We start from the raw sequence: 25556 nt of genomic DNA on the forward strand, positions 1-25556 counted from the left end.
TCATGGCAATCTGGATCCTCCCTTAAGATGCTGGGAAAATCAAGCACCAAAAATCCTCCTTCATCTTTTCCCCATTGATTTCCCCATCAAATTCTTACAACAGGACTTTGCCTCACTGAGGAGGGACCTGGAGCTGAAAGCAGCTGAGGGAGGGACCTCCAGACTCTCAGAGCAACACAAATCCCTTGCTACAGGCTCCATAATTCTTTCCTTCAGCTTCAACTGACAAGGGATGAATTATCACCCTCATCTGTAAACCTGTGTCAGCTCCTGTCTCTGAAGTGTGGGAGAAGGGAGGGAGAGATGGATGCACAAAGCACTTGTTAAAATCCATGATGAACTGCTGCTCACTGGCTATCTGTAATATTGTCTGGTGTTGATGCACACAGGAACAAGGCAAAGGAGGAAAAGCATCAAATACTCTTACTCCTAAAGCCTCCACTCAGCAATGTCTCTATCTCTCACCTGTTCCTATGATATCCATTATAACTGCACCCACAGGACACAGTAAAGCATCGGGATGGAGCAGGGATGCGGCAGCCACACGCGGAGCCAGCGGCCAGCCCGGCTCCAGCAAAGCTGCTGCCAAATTCCCTTTGGCTCCTCGGAGCCCCACACCACTCACCAGGCTCCTCACTGCCAGCACCTGCTTGGATGCAGCTGGAAATGTGCTGTATGCATTATTGCTGCTCGAGTAAAGCTGAGCAAGCCGGGTGTGAGGCTTTATGTGGGGATGGGGTAGGGAAGAAGGATTTGCTACAGAAAACAATAACTCAAGTGACTGCCATCCTGTCCCGAGGTACAGAACATAATTGCACATTAAATTGTCTCCCCTCATGGCTGACATAGATCAAAGTTACTCAGAATACATCCAAGATTCCCAAAGGCTCGATAGTCAGTCCCAGCCCCAAAGAGAGCATCAGCTAGCAAGCGAGTGGAGCCTGATGCCCAAAGTCCAGCTTCGGTACCAACTGTTACTGGTGTGATTACTGGTGTGATGTTTGAGCTTTCCTGACAGAAAGGCTCTCCTCCATTGCAGGCATGATGATATTAACATCTTCACTCCACAAACCCAAGCCCATTCCCTGCTCCGCTCACCTCCATAAGCCCTCAATGCTCCATTAACCCTAAGCAGATGTAACAAACACTCCATGGCAGCTGGGCTTCATCCCTCTCAGCACACAGGTCCCAGAAGCACTTCTGGTCTGCACATTCCATCCTGGAGCCCATCTCTTGCTGGAACCCCACAGGCATCGCTGCTCAGTCAGTGCCATCAGCCACAGCCAGGCAGGCACCTGGGCAGAGGTAGGACCACCCCGGTGATGAGCATCCCTCCCTCACCTGCAGGCTGCAGTAGGGCAGGCAGCCCCATTCCCCAGCTCACCCCTTCACACACCATTCCCTTCTCCTGACCACTCATTTTCCATCATGTTTTGACCATAAGGAAGCCCCAGAAGAAAAACTGCATCAAAATCAACAGCCCTCAGGAAGTGGAGCCAGACACATGCCCACTCCCAGCAGCAACCATGCATTGCAATGCAGTACAGCAACAGCTCTGCTGTTCTGTTCTGGGGACACCACCATTATCTCTCTTCATAGTCTCCATTCTTTAAAGGCTCATTTCATTACTGGCACCACTTGAGTCTGAAACCATCCATCCCCTGAGTGCCCAACCCATAGTGCAGACAAGCAACTGAAGCTATTCCTTGTACACATAGAGATGGGAGCTCATCATAGAATGGTCTGGTTTGGAAGGGACCTTAAAGCTCATCCAGCTCCAACCCCTGCCATGGGCAGGGCCACCTTCCACTGGAGCAGCTGCTCCAAGCCCCATCCAACCTGGCCTGGTCCTAAACTCCACATCCCTCCTTTTGCCACCGTGGCAGGAATTCCAGGGAGCACAAAAGGGCCTAGATGCTAACAGCAGATGGGTGTTAGTGAGCATCTGCTCCCTGCTGCCATGCAGGCAAGCTGCTCTTACCCAACACCTCTATAAGAGGTTTAATTACTGTAGGTAATTAAGCACAGCACCTCTGGTGGGATAACTGCTATCCCCTCCACAGACAGGTACGGGCAGAGCAGCGAGTGCCGCAGGCTCCCAGCTGGGCAAGGGGAAGCAGGCAGCAATCCCGGGTTGCACTCATCCGCTCTGACAGCACAGATCACGTCGGAGCTGGAAATGAAACCACCAAGGGAAAAGGTTCCTTTTTAAAGGCATGAGTCCCCAAAGCAGGGGAATGCAGCTGCTGGAATGTCTGCACACACAGAACAGCGCTGCCGAGAAAGGAGCTCCTTGGACTTGCCCAACTATGGTCAAAATAAGGATTTACTTTCAAAAATAGCAATTTATTTACTGCTAGAAGAGCACGTAACTGGTGTCTGAGCACAGCCCAGTGCCACTGATCCCACCCCTGGGCGCTGGTGGCAGGGAGGGAAGCAGGACCCCGTGCCACCCATCTGCACGCTATGGTGCCTGCAGCCCCAGGCTGCTGGCATGAGCTCACCCCGCAGCCCCCTGTACGTAACAAATCCATTTCCCAACGTTTCTGGCAGATACAAGAGGTCCCTGCATCTGCTCAGGCTTTCAGCGAGGAAGATAAATAGAGTGTCATGACTCACTGTCTATTAGGCGCCTTCATTTATCCGAGCGTGCACAGGAGCTTTCATAAAGGGTTGTTTAATTCAGCATGACTGACTACCACTTGCTCTCAGACACGCGATTAGTGCTGGGCTCTGTCTGAAGTTTGGAGCCAGGAGGACGCCAGCCTGACCCACGGGTCCCCTTCTGCCCCAAAGAGAGCATCAGCCAGCAAGCGATGGAGCCTGATGCCCAAGGTCCAGCTCAAGCATCACACCACTAACAACCTGGCCTGAAAACAGCCAGGACATCTTCAACACCCCCCACTGCTCCTTTGGGACCCAGGGTACCCCCTTTGATGCTTCCAGCAATTGCTCCAGAACATCCCTGCTGGTCCTGCACCATTTGTCTCCCTTCTCAGCCTCCCCCCACTTTCAAGCATCACCTTTGTCCCCCCAGACCTTGATCCCAACTCATGAACTTCTCCCCTGCTGCTCCGGTGATCTATTGAGTATCACATGAGATCACTGCTCCAGCCCTCTGCGTGCCAATCAGGCTAAGAAACCAGGGATTTACCAGGAATGTAACAGGACATCTCCCTGGGAAAGCTCTCATCATTACAAGCGCTGCCAGCGTGCATTTGGGTGCACTTTTGTATGGGAAAACGAATCCTTAACACAGCTCTTAATTCAAAGGGAAAAGCACTGGAGGAATGAGCTGAAAGGAAGGAACAGCACACGCTGTCCAGAGCTGGCCCAGACAAAGCAACCCTATGGAAATCTCATCTGGATTCATTAAACCAGCACCCTGCTCCTCCAGAGCCACAGGGATTCATTCTCAAACACCCAACTCCCTGATCACAGCAACACCAATGCCAGGGCAGCCTCTTCCACGGGGATGAGGAGGATGACAACTGCCACAGAGGTGATGGGACACAAGCCAAGCACACGGTGGGAAGCCGCAGCAACCACAAGGCCAAGGTGCTGCTCCTGGAGCGGCACAGAGCGCTTCCTGGCAGCAGGAATGCCAAAACCCTCCCTTGCCATGCTTAAAGATCCATTTCTTGGGCGAGAGCAGCAGTGCGATGCTCAATGTGATTACATGCACCAGGCCCTCGGAAGCACACTAATCCACACTAACTTCCAAGGTCCCATTCCAGAGCTCCCAGTAGATGTGGGTCGTTGCTGAATCATTTTCTGCTGGAATCTTACACATCCAAGTTAACTGAATCATTTCGTTTCCGAGGGCTGAGCTATGTTCGGCTCTTGGATCCTTGGCAGGTGACAGCTTCTGATGTGAGTGAGATCAGAGCAGGGAATCTCGGACGGAAGAACAAGACCAGACCAAATCTCATTACAACCTTAGCCAGAAAACAGGGATTTTGATGAGGAGCTATTGAGGGAGCAGGAGCTCTCCTGCACTGGAAGGATGGGGCCTACAGCCCCAAGGCAGCCCAGTGCAGTGGTCATGACCACAGGCTCAGCGCTGTCACTGCAAGGTCCCACCAACATCCCAGCTCATCAGGACCACATCTGCACCCAACCAACCTGCCTCCAGGCCAGGGATGCTCTGGCATCGTCCTCACTTCGCACACACGTACGTATCATGGGATGGTTTGGGTTGAAAGGGACCTTAAAGCTCACGGGGTTCCAACCACCTCCCACAGGCATAGATAGGAGAAATTCCCAAGGGCACCTAAACCTGGGGATGCAGAGACCAACTGCAGCTTCTGTAATGGACCATGCACCAGATCCTGCCCTGCACACCAGTGACCCACAGCTGGTGATGCTGCCCCAGCACACACCAGCTCCTCACAAGCCAGTTCCTAGAGAGAGAGGTTCTCAGTGCCAGGTTGAATCTGCTGTTCAGCAGCTTCCCATGTGCTCTGGAATAGGGACTCATCTGGGATTCCCATCCTTACCCCCCACAAGACACAGCCCAGAGGGAGGGATCAGTCTGGATCCCTCTGGATCAGTCTCTGCCATGGACGGGCAGACCCAACACAAGGCAAAGGGGCTATTCCCATAGTCTGAAAAGTAAAATGATAAATAATTGCTTTCTGAGGCAAACAAAAGTGCTCTTTTGTCCTCAACCCTCCAATGTACAAAATCAATCCCAGCTCCCCCAAAAGGGACAAGCAGATTGGATTCCTGCCTGCTCTCCTGGCAAAGCCACACCATCAGGCTGCTTCCAGGAGCACAATCCATCATCCCGCACTCGTGTGTGATATCCCGATGGTATCACACACACAAACTACCCCAGATCCACAGAAACTGATTCCACCCCTACAGCAGGGCTCGTGCAAACAAAGCAGGTTTCAAACCCGTCTGCTGCAGCAAGGGAAGGAAACGGACAGAAGAGCAGGAGATGCCTTCCCACGTTAAGGAAAGGATCCCAGGCTCTTCCTTCTGTCTGACAGCACTCTGTAGCCTACTACTAAATGCTTCAATTCTCCTATTTTGTGTAGTTTTTGGGGTAAAACCAGGAAAGCAAACCCAGGGCTCAACCTGCATCATTACTTTGTGAAAGGGAGAATTCAGCCTCAGCCTCAGCAGCAACAAGAGCCTCCACTCAGGGTCTGGGCTTTTCTCCTTCAATCAATCCCGATTTATGGATGTGGGATGATTGCCTCAGGAATGAAACCTCCTGTCTTGAGCAGACACACTGCTCCTCACTGCAGCCAGTGGGGATGCAGCAGACGATGCTGCTTCCCCTCGGCGCTTAGGAGATCCACAGGACCCTGTGTCCCAAGGGCTGCCCTTGGCTTGGCAAAGACCTGGATCGGGGGAAGGCAGCAAATACCTCTCCAGGATCAATTTCAAGGAGCTGGGTTCCTGTTTTCCTCCTTTGAATCCGAAGCCAATCGATCTCCCTCAGCCGGCTTGGGATGACTCAGCCGCAGCACGGCACTAAGCCCTCCTCCCTCTGGAACTCAGCCGGGAAGCACACACATACATGTTAAATACACCCATTCCTTAGGTTTTCTGCTGCTACTCCAAGAAAGGATCATTTTACACATCCTTCATCTGCCTTTTCAACGGAAGCCACAGCACTGACCCCCCAGAACCTCCTGCTCTCAGCTGAAGGCATTTCCATCCGTACACCACAAGACCCCAGTGTCTGACACAGAGGCACTGTCCTGGGGCCACTGCTGCCTTCCCCAAGGACCAACCCAGAACCAAAGCAGCCAAACCCTGACCCAATGCAGGAAGCGATGGATGCTTCACAGCAATGAGGCTCCTTCCACTGGAGCAGCTGCTCCAAGCCCCTGTGTCCAACCTGGCCTTGAGCACTGCCAGGGATGGGGCAGCCACAGCTGCTCTGGGCACCCTGTGCCTCAGCACCCTCACAGGGAACAGCTTCTGCCTCAGAGCTCTTCTTCATCAGCCGCTTCTCCAGGCTTTGGGAATGCTGCGAGTTCCCCTTGGAGAACAATACACAACTTCAAAACCCCCCAAAGTTACTCTATTAACTGCATTCCCTGGGTTGGGATACCAGGGCACAGCCCCATCTGCACACTCGAGAAAGGCTCCTGGGTGGAAAAAGCCTAACAACTGCTTTACTGCTTATTTTAAAGCTGAACATTGCTTATGGATGCTGTAAAATCTCATCACCTGCTTGCAAGGAAGCACCACGCCAGGGCCGGAGCCCCTTGTACACAGGGGACAGCCACGACTGGTAGGAAAACAAGTAAATAAGCAAGCAGCACTTTAATTCTATGTAATTGGGAATTCAGTGCTATTTCATACTGACTTTAAGGCGGTTCACACCATCTGCTGCCACAGATACATGTCGGGGCTTTGAAGAGAATCAGTCTCAGCTTTGCTTCCTCTCTCCAGATGCCCCTGAGGCCAGAGCTCTCATTGAGCAGCATGTACCATGGGGGGCATCACCCGCTCAGCTCACATAGGGCCTGGGGCGAGCACTCTGCTGCTAGGTACAGACACACAGATGGCAGTGAATATGCTTGAGCTTTAGGACCTGCAGATAACCCGGTTTAGAAAATAGAGACTTAGTTCAAGCTTATAACAAATACAGATGAGGCAGCTCCAGGTCTTCATAGAGGGAAAACAAAGCCCTTGTTTGTGGAGCTCCCAAGAAGACAAGCACCAAACCTCGGCTGCAATGGTTCACACCCAGCAGTGGGTCCTGCCCCACTGCCTTTGGCCCCGTCATCCCCCCCCCCCAAGCTCATCCCAGGCAATGGGGATGCTGGGGAGCACGTTCCCATCACACCTCCCTCGCAGGCAGCTGCCAGGCTTGGCTCCTGCTCTGGGTGCTGGGGCTGTTCCAGTCCCACCAACCCTCCTGCTTCCACCGCCTACGAAAACAAGGGAGGAAAAGCACAATCTGAGCTCTCTGCTCATACGCTGCAGTTATTCTGCATCTGAACCCAGATGAAGTAACTCCCTGTGCAGCCTCCAAATGGGAGGACAGCACCGCTTCACTGCGTCTCCGGATCCCACTCCGGAGCCAGGAGCAGCCTATTTCTGTGCTGAGTAGCAAGCCAAGGGAAAAACAACCGTGAGCCCAACAATAACCCACCCAGGCAGGCTGAACGCTGTTTGTCTCTGTATTGGGATGAAATAAAGCCTCATTTACAGCAGCCCACCAAGAGGGATGTTATGTGATGGACAGGATGTCTAAGCAGCTAACCCATTACATGGGCACAGCTTGAAACCAAAAGTCATTTCAGTTCAGTGATGCCTGTGTGAAAGGCAGAAAGATATTCCCTAATTGGGGTTATTTATCCAGCAGCTGTCCCGGCAGCCGCACAGACTGGGAGCACTGGTGTGTGGACAAGCACCAGCCTGTGTGAGGGTCTCCCACATCTCCCATGCTCGCATCCCCCTCTCCACATCCCCCTCCCTGCATCCCAGTCACAAAGCACATTTCAACCAAGTCCCTTGGGCATGGCTGGGTGGATTTGGGATGCAGCAGGCAGCAGCAGGCAGACTGAAGGCAGGGGACGCAGCTGCTTCAAAGCTATTCTCCCTTTCAAGGGAGCAGGCAGATGAGGGGGGGGATGCTCTGCAGCCCGTGTTCCCTTCTTGGGAACAGCACCAGCAGGAGCTCCCTCCATTTAAATCCTGAGAAGTTCATATTAAATAGAGCCACTGGAAAACTCCAGTCACTGACAAAGCTTCAATCACAGCTTCTGTCTTATTCAGCAGCAGGGACTCGGAGTGAGGCAGGAGCTGCAGGAGCACAGCCCTCATTACCTCTGCCCCTTGCAGAGCTTCCTCCTGTATGTATGTATGTAAAATCCCTCTGTAACCACACAGCATCTCCAGCTCCAACCATGGGCACCACCTCTCCAGACAGCCTGGCCTGGGGGGTCCCAGCACTGATCCTCAGGGAGCAGCTTGAACCCACAGTCACCAGTGCTGGGAGCAATGGGGCAGATCCCAGTGCCCCTGGGTCACGGATGGGAAGGCCCCAATTCCTTCCTGCATCAGACACTCTATGGCTCAACACCACCACCCCACATGGCTGTGGACAGGACCCATCCTCCTGTATCCCCAGGGATTGGGGCAGAGCAGGCATCCACCGGCTCAGTGCCATCGCCAGGTACAGGGACCCCAGGAAGGTGCTGTGGAGCATCACCAGCTATTTGCCATTTCACACTGCTCTGTATCCCTGTTGCCAAGCTGTCCTCTCAGGAGCCTGTTGGGATGCACTGAAAACACCCTGGTAAGTACCGTTAGTGCTGGAGCCACCCAGGAGGTGATGCTGCACCACAGCAGCTCCCATCCCAGGTAACCCAGCCAACAGCAGAGATTCCTTCATCTGAAGGGCATGGGTAATGCTTTGACCACTGCTTGGTGTGTCTCTCATCATCTTCGCTCAGGGACCAGCTCCATCCCATGGCATCCACCCAGCACCCACCACCACACTGGTTTAAAGAGCAATTAGAGCATAAACCCACCAGCCCCACTGATTTAAAGAGCAATTAGAGTGTAAAGAGGGCTTTTATCTGCACAATCAATACTCGTATCTGGGAAAGTTTCCTGGTGGGAGGTAGAATATAAAACATCGATTTTTAGCAAAAAGGCATATTCCATCATCCTGTGCCATATACCATGTGGGAAAGGATAAAAGAGAGGCCTGGACATGAACGTGTCTCAGGACACAGTGAACTGGAATAAAAACGTGTGTTGCAATTGAAATCAGATGGGAAAGGAATCAAAAGCACAAATCACATCCGAGCAGTGATGAGGGAGAGAACCCACAGCCTTCAGCAGGGAAAGAGACTCCTCCAGCAGCAGCGGTGCAGGAAACCTCACCAAGAGCTCCAGCCCCAACCCACCACCTCCGAACCACACACAGGACCAAAGCCTTCATTTACCCAGCTTCCCAGAGCACAGGCTGAGCATCACAAATGGAGCATCACAGACTGAGCACCCAAAGAGCAGCTCCGGAACCATTGGTGTAAGACAGAAAACTGCACAAGAGCTTCATGGTTTTAGGGGATCAAACACAGTTTATGGTGCTCCCTGTGCCCCTCTCTGCATCCAGGGAATAGCTGCAGCTCTGCTGAGGAGGTTTGTGCTTGCTCAGAGGTGGCTCAAGGCAGAAGCAGAGTTGGGATGCTCCCGAGATGCTCCCAGCACGCCCCAAGCACCACCAGAAACCAGTTAAAACGCCCAAAGCAGCCAGGCTGTTGCCTGAATATATCCTAATCTGTCTCCATAACACGGTCAAGCTGCTCTGAACAGACACACTGGAGCTGAGGACCACTTCATTGCCCTCCCCTGACTCCAAGCCCTAGCCCATCCATCACAAACACCTTTCCACTCTTGAAACCACAGTCGATGCCCAAAGACACAGCTGGGCTACAGCTTTTTACACACTTCATTATCCTTAGAACACTTGTTGCAGTTTGAATGTTGGGAACAGCCCTGGTTTTATCTTTTAATGGAGTTTATTCCCTTCAAAGCAGTGGTGAGGGCCTTCCTCTGCCTCATGGTACATGCCCTGGTGTTGCTCCTCAGCGAATATTGCTGTCATCATGCAGAGTGACTGCTAGAGCTCCAGACTTTCATTTCACTCCTCCAAAACATCCTCAGGGTGACTAAAACTGATTCCCATCCCATTCAACTAAAGAACCATAGCTAGGAAAGAAATGAATTACTGTGCTTATTGAATGAAGCCAGAACAACCTCCACTCCAGAGGCAATGATACTGATTGTTAGTTCAGTTCAATAAACCCTGAAATCCCAGGCTTTACTGAACGCAGCTGCATCAGGGTGCTGCTTCTCCCAAGTTTCACTGGTGCTAACCCCCTTCCAGCCTGGAGCTGGGCTCAGACAGGGCTCTGAGCCTCCAGCCAGCTCCAAGGCACAGGACAAGCACACCAAGACATGGGTTTGATGCAACGCAGATGCTCCATGAAAGCAGATGGGTTTAATGCCCTATTACCTTGCTATGTCAGCAAAGGTACTTCTAAAGCACCAACTACCCTTGCACACACGTGTGCACACACTCGCGTGGCCCCAGCACCGTGGCTCCGAGCACAGCAGTGCATCCACAGGCTGAGGGTGGAAATGAGCCCCTGAGGAACCCATTTTATACAGCTGCAGAATTAAAAAGACTTAACAGATTGTCAGGTGTAGCCAGGAAATTAAAGCTCCTTGATAATATTGCACCGAGTTAACGAAGCTCAATTGGGGAAATGACTCCCCTGATTAATGGCCCAGGCAGCACCAAAAGCCTCCCGGCAGCTTCCCTGCTTACTGATAGACCTGATTTCAGAGCGTGGGTCCCAACCAGCACGTCACTCAACAGGCTTTAATAAGCCTCATCATAGATGAACAAATTACCCTGCAATAAAATGAGCGCAGAGCAGAGCAGCCAGTACAGGTACCTTGATGCTACCTGCATCCCTGCTCCCCAGCATCCATCAGTGATGGCTGAGAGTCTCCCCAAGGGCATGAAGACACTGCTCATCTGCCACCAAGCACTTCAGATGAGGAACCTGACCCCCACCCAGCCCTCTTTGCTTGCTAGTTTCATCTTCATAAGCAAGAGACCCCACCAGACCTTACAGCAAACAGCAGAGCAGGAAAACCACATCCTCACGCTGTTAAATCTGTGCCTGTGTTGATTCAGGCAGGATTAAGAGGCTTACAGGAAAAGCCACCTCAAAGACCAAAGCTCTTCCAGCACGAGGCATTGCCACACAGCGCATCCTCCACTGCAATGCCTGTAGGGCACAACTTGATCCTCCAACAATGCCACCACTGGTGTACACCAAACCCACAGCAAGCTGTTGGCCTCTTCCACCCACACCAGCTCCCTTGGAAAGCTGAAATGCCACCCACAGGTCCCCCTGAAGGGACCTCTTGAATTGACAGTGATGGAAGTAAGGCTGTAACTCCTCTGGAGCTCTAACAGTTGAACAGAATTAAAGAGAGAAGCCTTTGGCTAAGCCCTTCTGGTGTCTCATTCAGGAGGACACACTGGATGAAGCCCAGGGACAACAGACATGTAAATGAGAAGCCATGAAAGAGAACACTCGCAGGAAGCAGACCGAGATGCCAAGAGCACATTTCAGATGTCATCTGCAGAGGGGACATTGTCTCCTTTGGGCACAGCGCTTCTCCCTGTCCAAGTGGTCATGAAAGCAGCAAGTGTGGAGGCAGCTCCTGTCTCTGCAGGCAGATAAAGCAGCAGTTCCCATTGCCAGCAGCTCTCAAGCTCGTCACAGCACTGCTCAACCAAGAACAAAGCAAAGGACAAAGGAACCAAATGTTCCAGCCTTATTCCAAGGGGCCATTCCTCAAGCGCCCTCAGCCATTGTCAGCTTCCAACCCGAGGCTTCTCTTTGAAGGGTCTGACAACCCTGCTCTGAAAGTGCCTCCCAACTCAAACTCAAAGCTCTCCTCTTCAAAGGGCAGCTGAACTCTTTGAAGACCCACTGCTAACTCAAGAGTACCTTGGAATCAAACCCAGCCAAGGCACTTGGAAGCGGTCCTGCTGGTGCTGCTGCAGCCTGGTTCTCCTCCTCCTCCCTATTAGCAATCATGTAAGCACCACGATGTGTGAAAACAGCTCTGCTCCCCCAGCAAAGGTGGAAATGAGCAATGGAAAACAGATGGGATACACAACACACAGATCCCCATCTCGAGAGCCTTGGGAGATGGAGAAGGTCAGCGCTGACACGGCATGGGGCACACTAAGCCAGGGCTCTCTCCTGGTGGGTCAGGATGGCATTTCCTGGGGGATGAGGCTGTTCAGAGTATGAAACCTTCATGAATTATACCCATTGCAGCCTGAACTGGGTGGGTGATGTACTGCAGGCTGTGTAAGTGAGCGTAGGAGAGCAGCAGTCCTCAAAGATAACCAGGATCATTCTTGGAAAGCAGAAGAAAGAAGCATCTACTCCCAGTGACAACACCAACCAAGAGCAAAGCAGAACAAACCGCCAGGCTCCACTGAGCAATGTAAAGTCAAAACTGCTCCTCCAAGGAGTAAAGCTGTGATCAGAGTAAGGGGGGTACAGCCCTACCTGTGAACAAGGGGTTTCATCAGCTGATGAGGGATTATCTGCTCCACTTTTATTTCTTCCTGAAGCTCTGTGTATATAAATCCCCATTTAGTCATGACTACAAAACCCAGGCACAGAACCTGGCCTGACAAGATGGTCAATAACCATTTGAAACACTCCAGAAAGGGGCATTAGGATGTTTTAAATCAATACAGACATTGCCAGAGGTGTTCATCATTGAGGCTGGCTGTTAAACTCAAGACAAATTGATGTCTTTTGAAAGCAGCAGTTTTCTGGACCAAGCATGTTGTGAACGTGTCAATCCTGTAATAAATACAGCTGGAACCATCGAAACCTGGTGAACATCCCACTTTGCAGAAGCAGCCTCTTATTACAGGAGGTGCAATGACTTAATGAACCTTTTGGATGCACACGCAAGGCTCCAGCTGAATTACCCTCATGAATCATGATGGGTTTCATGGCTGGAGAGGTTTTATACATCATTCCTCCTTCACAGCATCTGCTTCTGCCCAGGGAAGGAGGGGACAAGGAGAAAATTCATAGAGCAAGCATGAGCAAACCACTCATGCTCTTATGATGGGAGCTGGCCATTCCTATGGAGCTTTCCCTTTGGCACAATGGGACGGACACGGATCAGGTCAGCCTGAAAAGCTGGGACAAAGCTGGACTTTCCCTAAGCAACCAATATACCAGCAGTAAGAAGGCAAAAAGTGAATTTCCTGGCTGCAGGAACACAACCAGAGGCAGAAGCAAACCATATGCAGCATCAGTACCAATCCTACAGCCCAGCTCACACCCTCTCTTTGTACCAGTGCCTAAGGGGTTTGACTTCTTATGTCCCCGACTCCCTTTCATCAGGGGTTTACTACAGGGCTTGAACTGCCTGGGCACTGATGAAAGAGATGCTGTGTGCACAGGGTCTGCTCCTCCCTGTGTGCAGTCTGCTCCAGCAGCCCTGGTGCATGATAACTGCCTTGGAAGGGAAAATACAGCAAAAATGGGGGGGAAACTATGACAGCCTCTGGAAGGAGGTAGAGAATTAGAGCAGAGCCTGTGTGGTGCTGCTGAGATGGGCCCAGCAGGTCCTGGGGAGTGCAGCAGGAGTCCCCAACCCACCAGGGCTTACCCAGCCAAAACACCGCCTAAACCTCAGCAGCTGAGTTGATGAAGCAGCTCAAATTGAAGGGAAAAAATACTAATTGAATACAATGAGGTTTCTCTGCAGTGCCCCCAAACCCCAGGGCTCTCTTAAGTAATAAAAGAAATGAAATTTCCTTTCTTAAGTACACTACTTCAAACACTGGTATCTTTTTCCAATTAGAAAATCCATCTGGATCTCCTTACTGAACATCCATGCAGGAATGCCAGGGTACCACTTCCTAAATCATGGCCCACCAAAAGTCAATCAAGTCATTAAAGCAAGCCCTGATTCCCTCTAACAAAGTTAGGGAGTTAAGAGCATCGGCAGCACGATGTTAGAAGCTAATCGCATCCCCTTGGCACAGACATCCATGTGTCTGGGATGGACAACGAGAGAGCAGAGATGCTGCTGGTTAACCAGGTACTTCAATAGACATTTATTTGCTCTTTGGGTCAGCAGCCAGCTCAGATTCTACTGCTTTTAACTCCCCAAGGCCAGAGCTCTGCTGACCGCTGAGGATGCTCCCAGCTGGGTACCAAATGACACTTGGTACTTTACATGCTGCTGTGAGCCCCTCTGCCCCAGCACACCTAGAAAGCATCTCCTTGAATACAAGATCTCCCACTTGCAGTAGAGGGGTGAGGTTGTTAGAGAGTGGAGGAGGCTGCTGGGGAATATCACTGCCCTCCCACTCCACTCCATAATCTGATTTGGAGCGACGTGAATCACTTGGCACCAGGACACGGTAAGGAATCAACATGCCTCGCTGTTCAATACACAGCTCCTGAGAGCGTGAGTCACAGCTCAGGTTTCAAGGTGGGATGTTGAATGTAAATCCTTTCTGAGAACTACCCAAGAACACCACGCACGTAGCTATGATCTAAGGGGTCAAACCTGGCCTCCCAGTCCCGCAGCCTGCGGTGACCTGACAAAGCCATTTCCCCTGGGTTTAGTGTCTCGGGCTCTATGAGGATGAGCTGCCCCAAGCCATGGGCTGCAGTGGGAGGTTTAGGGAGCAGGAGAAGCCACCAGGTCCCTCCACAGCACAAGAGAAAGCTTCACCTGCACCCAGAGGAATGAACAAACCCTCCTTAGCTTCATCCCAACCTGCTCCAAGGGAGGCAGAGAAACACAGAGCACATCCCTTGCCTACTCAGACACACTAGAGACAAGGCTGGATTCTCTTTCGTTTGTAGTAATTAAAGCCTAGTGATTATCCTACTTGTCAAACACCAAGTCTAGACACAGCCTTTTCACTGCAATTCATACCAAATCCACCCATGCTCCATTCCACGTGGATACCCGTGCCTCACACAAGGCAGGCAGCTACTACTGCATGGCCTGCACCTCTTTTTCCACAGGTCTAAAAGGAATCTCCTCCCTTGCTTAGTGCAGCTACATGGATCCCAGCACACATGGGACCACCTCATCATGCTCCCAGCCTCTCCTATAGCCATGTTAAATCCCTGTTTACAGCTCAGACACGCAGGGCCCTGGAGAGCTCCATGTTTTCCCACTCCCAGCCGTCTCCATCCCATCCCCATCCCCAGACAATGCAAGCCAAGGCAGCAGCACGCTCTGGGAGGCTTCTTTCTTTTCACAGCTTTCGTGGGTTTAACACATTGAGATGTGAGGGAAGGGTCAATGATTCAGCTGTGATTAAGTCTGAAGCATTCCACTTCGTACCCATTAGGGCTTTACAAACACCGCTGTGTTCCCAGAGCGGTCCCCAGAGCACAGCCAAGCAGCACCAGCACTGGGGCAAGCTGCTTTCTTGGAAGGCTTTGAGGTGCCTTGTGAAAACACCCAGTTCATTGCAGTAAGCAACAAAATGATAGCAAGAGGCAATAAAAGGATGTCTGTATTGTGGATCCTTAATAGCACTGCTCCAGAGAGAGGGAAAACAACAAAGTCTGATGGAGATTCCCTATTCTCAAAACCATTTGCACTGTTATTGTTTGCAGCTAAGAGCAGATGAAAACAGCACACCCAGCAGCTGATGTCTCTGATAAGTGCAGGGCTGCCTGCTTCTGAGTTTGATCTTGGGGAACAAAACTGAACTGTACCGGGGATGGAAAGTTTCCACCTTACAAAACCACCACAAACCTTACAACATCCTTAGGGCCTGCAGGGCTGGAGCAGCCTTTGAGCCTGCACTTGCCTCAGGAGCTAAAACACTCCAAGGATGCAAAACCCACTGAGTCCAGCACAAAACTTCCTTCCATCCCATTGGAAAAATCCAAGCTGGTATTTAAAATCCTGGAAAATCCCATGGATTTGAAGCACTTTATGAAACGTGCAATTAAGCAACGTGGTTAAATTACAGCCCGATTTAAGAGGGTAGCAAAAAGAAGGATCAGTTCTTCACCTTGATCTGCTCCCAGCTGTACTCAAGATACCATCAACCACTATTTCACTTTCCAACCACGATAAAGCAATAGGATGAATTCACTCAGTTACATTTGTCTGCTGAAAAGCTGCTGCTAAATAAGAGGAAAAGAAAGCTGTGGTGCCTCAGAGGATGTATCCCCATGCAGGCAGGAGGACCACCACTGTCCCACATACACAGCTGGGGGAGCCTGAGGAGGATCCATCACTTTGCCTAAGAAGTTCCTTCTTTAAAGACCTGTTTCAGGAGGGAACGGCTGCCAACGAGACCATTTCTTCCACACTTCAGCAGCCACAGTTCCATTAACCTCCGAAACAAGGAGTGACAGCACAAATGCCAGCCCCAGCCTGTAATGAGGGAGGGCTGCCAAGGGTCACTGCCATGGGGCACCTTCAGCACGGTGTAATGTGGCAGGGCAGGGCTAGCACTAGCTGCACCCAGGCTGGAAATCAACATCTCTCAAGCTGAGCTGATGATTTCATTCCCCAGTGGATGAGATATCTAATTATCAATAATTCATAGGCACAGACAGACATGCAAGTGGTTTTGAGAACTGAAGGAGAAACAGAAGTAACAGTTCTTGGAATAGGAGCCAGCAGAGAGACAGATGCAGAGAGGGACGAGAAGGTGCACTCTGCATGCACGTGTCAGACCCAATCTAATTTCAATCACATACGTGACAGCCCAGGTGCCAGCGTGACCGGGGTGTTTCCCCCGTACACTCTGCAGGTGGTATATGACAGGATGCTTGCCTGGATGCAGCCCAGCTCTACCTATCCGGATGGACAACTCGCTCTCGTAGGCCAGCTGATGGGCAGGTTCATGCTCATACTTCTCCTTCATCACTCGCTGGTCGAAGCTCAAGGCAAACGCTGCGTGGGGGGGCCCGCTGAAACCCTGCAAGGCAAGAGAGAAGGTCAAGGGTTTCCCCACATATCCCCATCAACCATCCCAGCACCATCCTCACAAATGCCTAACCTACACCAGTTATAACCTCCAGAAAGCAAAGAAGAACGGCCAAAACCAACAGGGCCAGCTCTGCATGAAGTCTGCAGGGAATTCAAGCAGACACCCTGTGGCAAACAGACCGCACTGTACCCATGAGTGATTCCTGCCAACCTGGACATGGCTCATGAAAACCAGCCACAACACAAGGATGTGCCAGAGACTTTATCTGCACCAGCCAAAGAAAACCTGGCAGACACCATGGCCTTTTCCTCATGGTGCTGGACACACAGAGGAAGGTTGGATGTTCTTCTGGGCACCCCCAGGCTGCTCCATCCCACCAGAGAGAGCTATGAAACTGGTAGGAAATGGAGGCATAACCACACAGCTAAGAGAAGGGAGTTTGTCCATGGAGGACCTCGGTTACACCATGTTACAGCCTGCGGAGCAGGACCTCAAGTCCCTGTGTCCTCATAGGACTGGGATCCATCCCTTGTGAGCATCCCTAGGGAGGGATGTCCAGGCTGCACAGGAGCACAGGCTCAGCTGGTGGATTAATGGCAGCAGAATAAATGAACATACATGGAACAGGCAGAGACAGTAACGAGTGACTTGATGGGTAAGGTCACATTAAACAAAACTAAAGGTTAAAGATGAATAACTAAATCTTCTACTCTCCCCTCATTTGCATAATATAGGCTGACCGGTGCTATTAATACTCATCACATATTTGCTATCTGCTCTCTATTGCAGTTTAATCAGGTGCTTTCACCTCCCTTCACCCAGCAATTACAAGGTGCATGGGTGAGGTGCTCAGTTCAAACCCTCTGGGAGGGGGGAGACCCACACGGCCCCACTGGGCCAGCTCATAGGAGACCCCAGCAGCTCCGCAGCTCCATCCCCAGCAGCGGCTGGGGAAGCAGGCAGAAATACCAGTGTTTCCAGCAAAACCTGGATGACACAGCGAGGAAAGGGGAACTTCAGCATCGTGACCTGACTCGAGTGAAGCAGGAAGAGACTTAGAATGGAAACTGATTTGCAGGCATTGCATGGGGCTCTCCAGCCCTGCTCTCACTGCTGGCTGCCTCCTGCTTGCCATCACTCTCACCTCAGAGATGGGGAACCCCAGGTTTCATGGAGCAGAAGGCTCCTTCCCCATGGCCCTTGTTAATGAGCTACAACTGCTGAAACAGCAGCTTTACAGGCATTATCACCACAGGATCTACAGCTTTTCCCCAGCCCAAAGACTCCAATGGGTCTTGTCAGGCAGGGAAGCAAGCCCAGAGCACAGCCAGCACCCACAGGACCACAAGTTACAGTAACTCAACCAAAGGGGAAAGAAATCCCCTGTACAAGCAGGAGCAGGCAGGTAACATTCCATTGGGCATCCTCTCTCCATTACCATCTCCATAGATGCAAACAAGCAAGGTCCCTGACGAGGTCAAGACCACTTCCCTCAAGGTCTGCAGCCCTGATGAGGAGCCTCCCGTGGCTATTTGCTGTGCCACCATTCCCAGCACATCCAGTACTCATGGATGTGGTACCCACAGATCTGCCTGCAGTGAAATGGAGGCAAACTTAAGGATGTTTCAGATGCTTATTGTAAGGTCAAGTCACCTCCTGCTGCAGGCAGGAATATACAACACCGGGAATATGGGGAAATATTGGTGACCTTCAGCAAAGCACATGCTTTAATCCTACTGTGATTGCTCTGACTCATTCCAGCCCAGCCGCTGCGTGAGGCCCCTAATTGCAATGTGGCAGTGGGTTAAGAAAGCATTAGGAAGAGAAGAGGAAAATCAACTCACATTAATTAGTTCATGGCAGTAATTAGCGTTAACTGAAATAAGCACGGGGGCTTCAAAGAGAGAGCTGCAATGAGAGGCTTGGACAGGAAGATCTTGGAGGAGAACTATTCTGGGATGCGGAGTCCCCACTGCACTCGCCTCCGCTCGCGGAGCTACAAGGGAAAGGTCATTAGATTGTCACAGCCCCATGTGTGAAAACAGACGAGGAAACAGAGGCAATCTCTGCAGAGAGCCTGATCCTGCTTTTGTTACCCAAAACTGCAGCAATCCCAAGTTAATCCCTATGGAAACATGTCCCTCTCCAAGCAATGTGGCCATCACAGTGATATCGATAGTACCACCCTGGTATTGCAGGGCAAAGGGGTGAGACAGCTGTTGGTTCTGGATGAAGCAAGGATCTGGGATTGCATCCTGCCCCTTGCACAAGTGGCTAGGAAAGAAACAAAGAGTGAGTGATGCCTTTGAGAAACAATCTGTTCTTCTCCACCTGGCCAGGGAAGGGGAATAGGTTAACACATAGAGGTGACAGAAGCTGATGGTCTGGCTTTGGGTAGATCACTTGGTACCAAATCTGGAGGTGCTGCTTGTCTGGGATGGTTGGTGATGCTGCTCTTCCCATGTGGTACCTTACTGGCTCTAACCCAGCAAACACCCTGGAACAGGCTCCACACAGCCAAAGGAAACAAAGACCATAATGCATCAATTAACGGCAGAAAGCACCTCGACAGGAAGAGAAATGGAATAAATCCAACTACCCTATTAAAAAGCAATGGCAAATGTTCCTAACTTGTCCAGGAGCTAGCACAGAGACAATCAGAGGCAATAACAAGTCATGCTCGGATGGTGCCCAGCGGCTCCCATTTCACACTTACTGAAGGAGACACGGTGATAACAGATCAGACACTAGAAAGCAGTAAGGCAAAGAGCAGGGTGGGGAGGGCAGGGAAGGGAAGGGGAGATGCTGCAGGCCCCCAGGCCACAGGGATGGACCCAGCACATCTCTGCAGCCTCCCTTATACCCCGGTGAGCTTGGGGTGAGCTCTATGCATCAACCACTCGCTCAGCTCCACTGCTTCTGCACATACACAGAGCCCAGGGTCTCTGGGGATGGAGACAGAGGCTGGGCAGCAACAAAGCAGCAAGTCCCCAGCTCTTCTGAAGCAGAAAACCAGGTTTATGTTCAAAATGTGACATAGGAAGGGAGCTCCCTTAGAAAGCACTGAGTTATCAGAGAGCCCACTTGCATGTAAAGCAGCAGGCTGGTATTTTGCTATGTGAAGCAATATATCAAAGGCTGGATGCTCCCAAGTGAAGCTCCATGCTGTTTCTATATCCCTGTGCCAGCAGCACTTGTTTGTAACCCCGAGAGCCGAGGAACGAGCAAGCAATGGGGAAGCACCCCATGCTCCCTCAGTACCCCTGGTGTCACCTCCTGAGACCTCAGCTGCCCAGGTCCCTGGAGCACAGAGCTGGGCAGGTGAGGATGTGCCCACAATGAGGTTTAAAGGCCACAGTGAGTGGTGCTGCCAGAATCCACGATGCCACAGAGCATCCCATCACACACAGCATCCCTCAGAACTGCCCCAGCCCTGGCAGTGCTCAAGGCCAGGTTGGACACAGGGGCTTGGAGCAGCTGCTCCAGTGGAAGGGGTCCCTGCCCGTGGCAGGGGTTGGAGCTGGAGGAGCTTTAACATCCCTTCCAACCCTGCCGCGGGAATGGGGAAGGAAAGGTTCATCCAGAGACCCCAAACTGCAGCGTTTTCATGGCAAACCTGTCCAGCAGCATCCTGTGCACGGAGCACACCAGGCTGGGAAGCCCTGCTCATCCCACGGCACCAGAGCCAACTGCACCAGGGAAGCTTAAGTGAATATTAAGGCAGGCTGGCATCGCTTTATCTGTAACTAATGTAATATTATTGCGAGTACATTTTATTCACTGCTAATTATCAACCACTTTGATAACTCCTAATTCCTGACAATTGCAAACAGCAGCTTTAATCACCAGCCTCTGCAGACAGGCTGCAAGGGCAGGAGGCACAAATCACCCCCCTTGGTACCAGCAGGGGCACGGGGACAGAACGGGTGTCCCACAGGGTGACCCTGGAGCAATCTCAGCACCAGAGGCTCCCATGGCAGCTGCCTCATCTGACAGCAGCCGATGGGAGACACTTGGTTGTGCCACAACCAGCAGCACCAAAGCACATCCAGAAACACCCCCCAACGGAGGGCAATGCACCAAACCCCACCCCAGATCCTCACATAAACCAGATCTGCCAGCAGTGGGAACAGGAGGACAGCATCCCGCAGCCCACCTGATGCAGGGATGCTGCGGTACCCGCTCAAAGCTGGAATCCGGCACAGCCAGACCCCAAGAGCATCACTACCACGGAGCTGACACATACACCACATACCCCACCAAGAGGAGCTGCAAGGGCAGATGGGCAAAGGCCAATCCAGCTTTGTGGCCAAAGCAACATTCCTATAAGAAATAAACATACGGGTTCCTCTCCTTGGCACATCTGGGGCTTTGGAGGGACAACACAGCAGGAATGTTGCTGGCATCCGGCCTGGGAAGGCAGCAGCTCTGACAGTGCAGGGCTGGGTGAGCCCTGCCCGGGAGGAGGGAACATGGGAGGCATTCCCAGGGAATCAGAGGGTTTGGGATGTTGTACATGGCACAGAGGAGGCTGCTGCCGTAACCTTTGCCACGGCAACAACGAGAGCGCAGGAATGTGCTTGATGCTTTTGCCACAGGACATAGGAAAACAACAAACAAGTTGTTAAACAAGCAGAACCCAGCTCTGCACCAGCAGGACACGGGCTGCATGGCACCAGCCTCCTGCCTGCATGGCACCAGCCTCCTGCCTGCATGGCACCAGCCTCCTGCCTGCATGGCACCAGCCTCCTGCCTGCAGGTTCCCATCATCGGGAAGCTCAAACCTCAGAACACAGCCACCACATCTCTTTGTGAATGGACCACCAGAAGCAGTCAGGACGCACATCCACTTCCAGCTCTCTACTGGGAGGAAACTTGGCTGTTAAAGCCACAGCTGTATCCTATAGGATATATAAGGGATATCCTAAGGGTGCTGAGGCGCTGGCACAGGGCGCCCAGAGAAGCTGTGGCTGCCCCATCCCTGGCAGTGCTCAAGGCCAGGTTGGACACAGGGGCTTGGAGCAGCTGCTCCAGTGGAAGGGGTCCCTGCCCGTGGCAGGGAATTGAATCTCCATAAGCTTTAAGGTCTCTTCCAACCCAAACCATTCCATGCCTCCCCTATTTTCCCAAGGGATATTTCCCTCAGGACACATATCACCACCATCCAGCTGCCAGCAGCTTGCTCAGCAGGACACAGCAGAGAGGTTTGTGGCATCAAGTCAGCACTACAATATGAGATTTTAATTGTGAGCAATAAACCTCTAAGCCTCAGATGGGATTAACAAGAGCTTTTTCTCCACATGCTTATTAAAGTCTAATGGAGACCAGCTTTGCCTCTTTTTTCTCTCCCTGCCCCCTTCCCACCTTGTATATTTGTAGCGTGGCAACATGTATTTTTACAGCCCTTTTATTATGCAAGGCTTTTTGCAAGGGTAAGAGAAAAAGCAAACAAAACTTCAATTAACAGCTCATTTTTACACAATATACCCTCAGTAACGATTTGCTATCAGTGCAGATTGAATTAATGGCATAAGGAAGAGCCAAGCGGGTGGCTGCTGCAGCAGGGTGGGATGTTGGGAGCCCTGGGAGGGGCTGGAGGGATGCAGAAGGCCCAGCTAGTGATCCATCACCCCTCAAATGAAGAGCCACACCAGCCAGTGCTGCCTAATGACACTGTGGTAACCCACAACTTCCTTCAGACCCACAATCAGCAAAGTGGACGTGCACAAGTCCCAGGCAAAGGGATGGAGAAGCTGCAGTGCTGGGTGCAGCCCCTTCTCCCTGCATCCCCCAAGCATCACAGCCAGAAAAGCCTCCAGGGTCCCAGCCACAGCCAGCTCATTCCCAAGGACACTTCCTTGAGTTCTGCTCCTTTCCCCACATCCTGCACATCCCATAGTGACCAGAAGAGCACCAAGAGAGGCACTGACTCCTCTGCTTGTCTGCAGGAGCTGTGGCAGAGCCAAGGGAGCATCAACCACCTTCCTGAAGCTCAGCCCAATAAATGCACAGGAGGAGGCATTGATGCTCTTCAGCTACTGCAATTAATCTGTTAAGTCACTATTGAAGGGAGGAGCAGTGAGGGACAAGGCACATCCTGATCACCACTAACAAGAAGCTCAGGACTGTCCCATGGGCACTGCTGAATTCTGGGCTGGTTCGCCCTAAGGCAAGGCTCATGCTTGGCTTTCACCAGCAGCTCCTTTGGGCACTGAACTCCAACAAAGCCAACCTAAACCCCAGAAAACAAGCTCCTCGTGGCATTCATTTCTATGTGCACCTTGTTTCTAAGGCCTTGAGAGGCCTAAAACCAACACGTGCAGGGTGTAAGGCAAGAGCAAAGCTGCCTGCACACACCCTGGAACACAGAGGAGACTCACCCAGCCACTTGTTCAGGTCGCATTAGCTCCGAAGCCTGCAGACAGCAGATTACAGTCACATCCCTTTCAGCACCTCACTGATAATTGGAGCATGATGGGGGGAGACAGGAAAACACCACAGGTTTGGAGCGAGTCCAGAGCAGGACATGGAGATGCTGTGAGGGCTGGAGCAGCTCTGCTCTGGAGCCAGGCTGAGAGCTGGGCTGGGGCAGCCTGGACAAGAGAAGAGACCTGAGAGCAGCTCCAGTGCCTAAAGGGGCTGCAGGAAACCTGGAGAGGGGCTTGGGACAAGGGGAATGGCTTGAACCTGCCAGAGGACACAAACCACCCCACAGCATCGAGTGGGTGCCAACAGAGACACCCACTGGGTCCAAACCCCAGCAGAAGAGCCTCATCCAGGCTGAGCAGCAAGGACCAAACCAGCCTGGTTTTCCCCCAGTCCCATGCTCCTTTCCTGTAAGCTGCCAGAGGCACAATGTTCCATTGGATTAAGAGCAATGGTCTGTTTGACACCACCCACAGCACCTCCAAGAGCTGTTTGCATGGAAAGGCGACCACTGAGCATCACAAGGAGCGACCTACCCATCCTCCTGCAACCACCGGTGTCAAGGGGACCTGTGTGTGCCCTCTCTGGGGACAGACACAAGAGGCACAGACCCAACCCTTCACAGCACATCCTCTCAGCAGACAGTGTCAAGTCAGTCTGGGTGAGTCAGAGTTTACCCTAAGAGCAGGCTGGCTCTGTGCTGCAGTTAGAGCTCTGCGTACGTCTCTTCCCATGCTCCCCATGCAAGCAGCCTTCCTCTTCCAGCTGCCACTTCACTCACTGCTTCCCTGTCACTTTAATGGCAGGTTTACTTTCCACAGCAGAGGCATTAATTTGGGGTTATGCTGTGAGAGAATTCAAAGGCAGGTTCTGAGATCCAAGCACAGGCACTGAGCCCTGGCACTCGGTGATGCTCAGCTATGGGCAGTGGGGCAGCAGCACCCACACCCTGCTCTCCCCTGGAGCTTGCTCTTTAGTCCTGCTTATTCCAGGCCTAAAGCTTAACCTAACAAAAAGGATGCTCAGCAAAGGGGTCAGACACTGCCCAGGAGCCAGCAGAACCCCCTAACACACTGCATCCCTCCCCATGGTGCCAGCCAGGCTCTTTCAGCAGGGACAGGAGCTTTGGCATTCCAGCAGGTTCTTCCTTTTGGGAAATCCATCCTCTTTAGCAATTCTGAGCCAGGCCTCCGAGTAATTGAAATTCCAGTAGCAAAGGCTGAGCATGGAGGCAAGAGCAGCCCCATGTTACATTACCAGCCTCATCAGCCACAATACCCACTTGAGGTGAGCAGGAAGGAGCAAGGTGCTTTACGGTGGGCACAGGTATCTATTGGAGAAGGGAATGGTGGAGAAACACTTAACCCAGTGCAGGAGCTCCCTGAATGAGGAATTCAGCCACGTTTTATCTGTCCTTGCTGCTTTACAAAGGGGATTTTCCATCTCCTTGCTCCCAGTGCAACCCTGCGGAGCCACAAACCACCCCAGGTCTCATTTGCTGTTGGTGACTGTCCCCATACACCTAATGAGGATGGGAAGGGAGTTTAACCCCTACCTGCATTCAGGGCACCTCTGCTCTTCAGCTCTGGCTCTGGGGCTTCAAATGCTTTTTGAAATGCTTAATGCATAATGAGAGCAAATGATAATGAAGAGCAGCTGACAAATTAGACTCTGGAAGTAAATAATCCTTTACCTCCATTAATACAACTAAATGCTCCTCTCCAAATTAGTATAATTACAACTTTGTGCCTTGGTTTTTGCAAATCATTTCACCCTGTGTAGCAACAACTGGATTTCAGTCACTAAAACCTGGGGCAGGGAAGGGAAGGGGTTTAGGGCAAACAGATCATAATGAAACCTTTAGGGGTTCCTGGGTGCTGACCTGAAGGAGTAGGACTCTAACAAGAGACTTCCAGAGGATCCCATGGGTGGGATCCATCCAGCACCAGGGATCGTGTTGGAAAACCTGCCCTGGGACAGGACAGGGGGGAGCCGGTCCCAGGTATCAGTCCTGCATGCATCCAGAGCTGGGTTGGATCTATCTGATACATTCACAAATCCATGCCCGGGTATTCCTATTTCTGCAGGGCTGGAAGGGGAAGGAGGCTTTGCTACGTTCCTTTATTGAGGCTCCCACAAATGTTTCCCTGCCCCAGTCAAGCCGGATCCTTGCTTCCTTCCAGAGCCAGTGGGAAAGGGCCAGAATGCCACAAAAGAAAACAAACAGAAGGGCTATCTTCCCCTAAGGAAAGGAAATCCCAGCAAACCAGGAATGCATGAGTTGAGCTGCAGCTCACGCAAGCAAGGAACAACCAAATCCCTCTGGTCCATCCACAGGGTCCATCCACCCTCATCCCTCTGCAAGGCAAAGGCACATAAATAGGCAGAGCCACTTCGCATGCCCCAAACCACCAAACCCCCCTCAGTGGAACTCCTTTATTTGGTTATTTCACCAGGATGATGCAGCCCAAGACACCGCTGGTCCCTGGGCTGCTTCAGCCCCACACACAAATGCATGGCACCAGAAACTGCACCAGCCCCACACACAGGCAAATCCCTTGGTTAACACTGGAACCCACAAAGCCTCTATGTAGGATGGCAA

The 25556-nt window shown here is 51.8% G+C and overlaps 1 protein-coding gene across 3 annotated transcripts in view; it reads right to left on the reverse strand.

Moving 5' to 3' along the window:
• SLC39A11 (solute carrier family 39 member 11) overlaps positions 1-25556 on the reverse strand; it is an 86412-nt gene that overhangs the window by 35769 nt on the left and 25087 nt on the right. For 2 of the 3 annotated variants that reach the window (XM_034067520.1, XM_034067519.1), the window contains exon 5: positions 16372-16516. In XM_034067520.1, the coding sequence (XP_033923411.1) occupies positions 16372-16516 (145 nt within the window). The remainder of the gene's footprint in view (positions 1-16371; positions 16517-25556) is intronic. The other variant, XM_034067521.1, reaches the window with a different exon arrangement.

Source organism: Melopsittacus undulatus, chromosome 11 (assembly GCF_012275295.1).
Source record: "Melopsittacus undulatus isolate bMelUnd1 chromosome 11, bMelUnd1.mat.Z, whole genome shotgun sequence".
Classification (NCBI taxonomy): domain Eukaryota; kingdom Metazoa; phylum Chordata; class Aves; order Psittaciformes; family Psittaculidae; genus Melopsittacus; species Melopsittacus undulatus.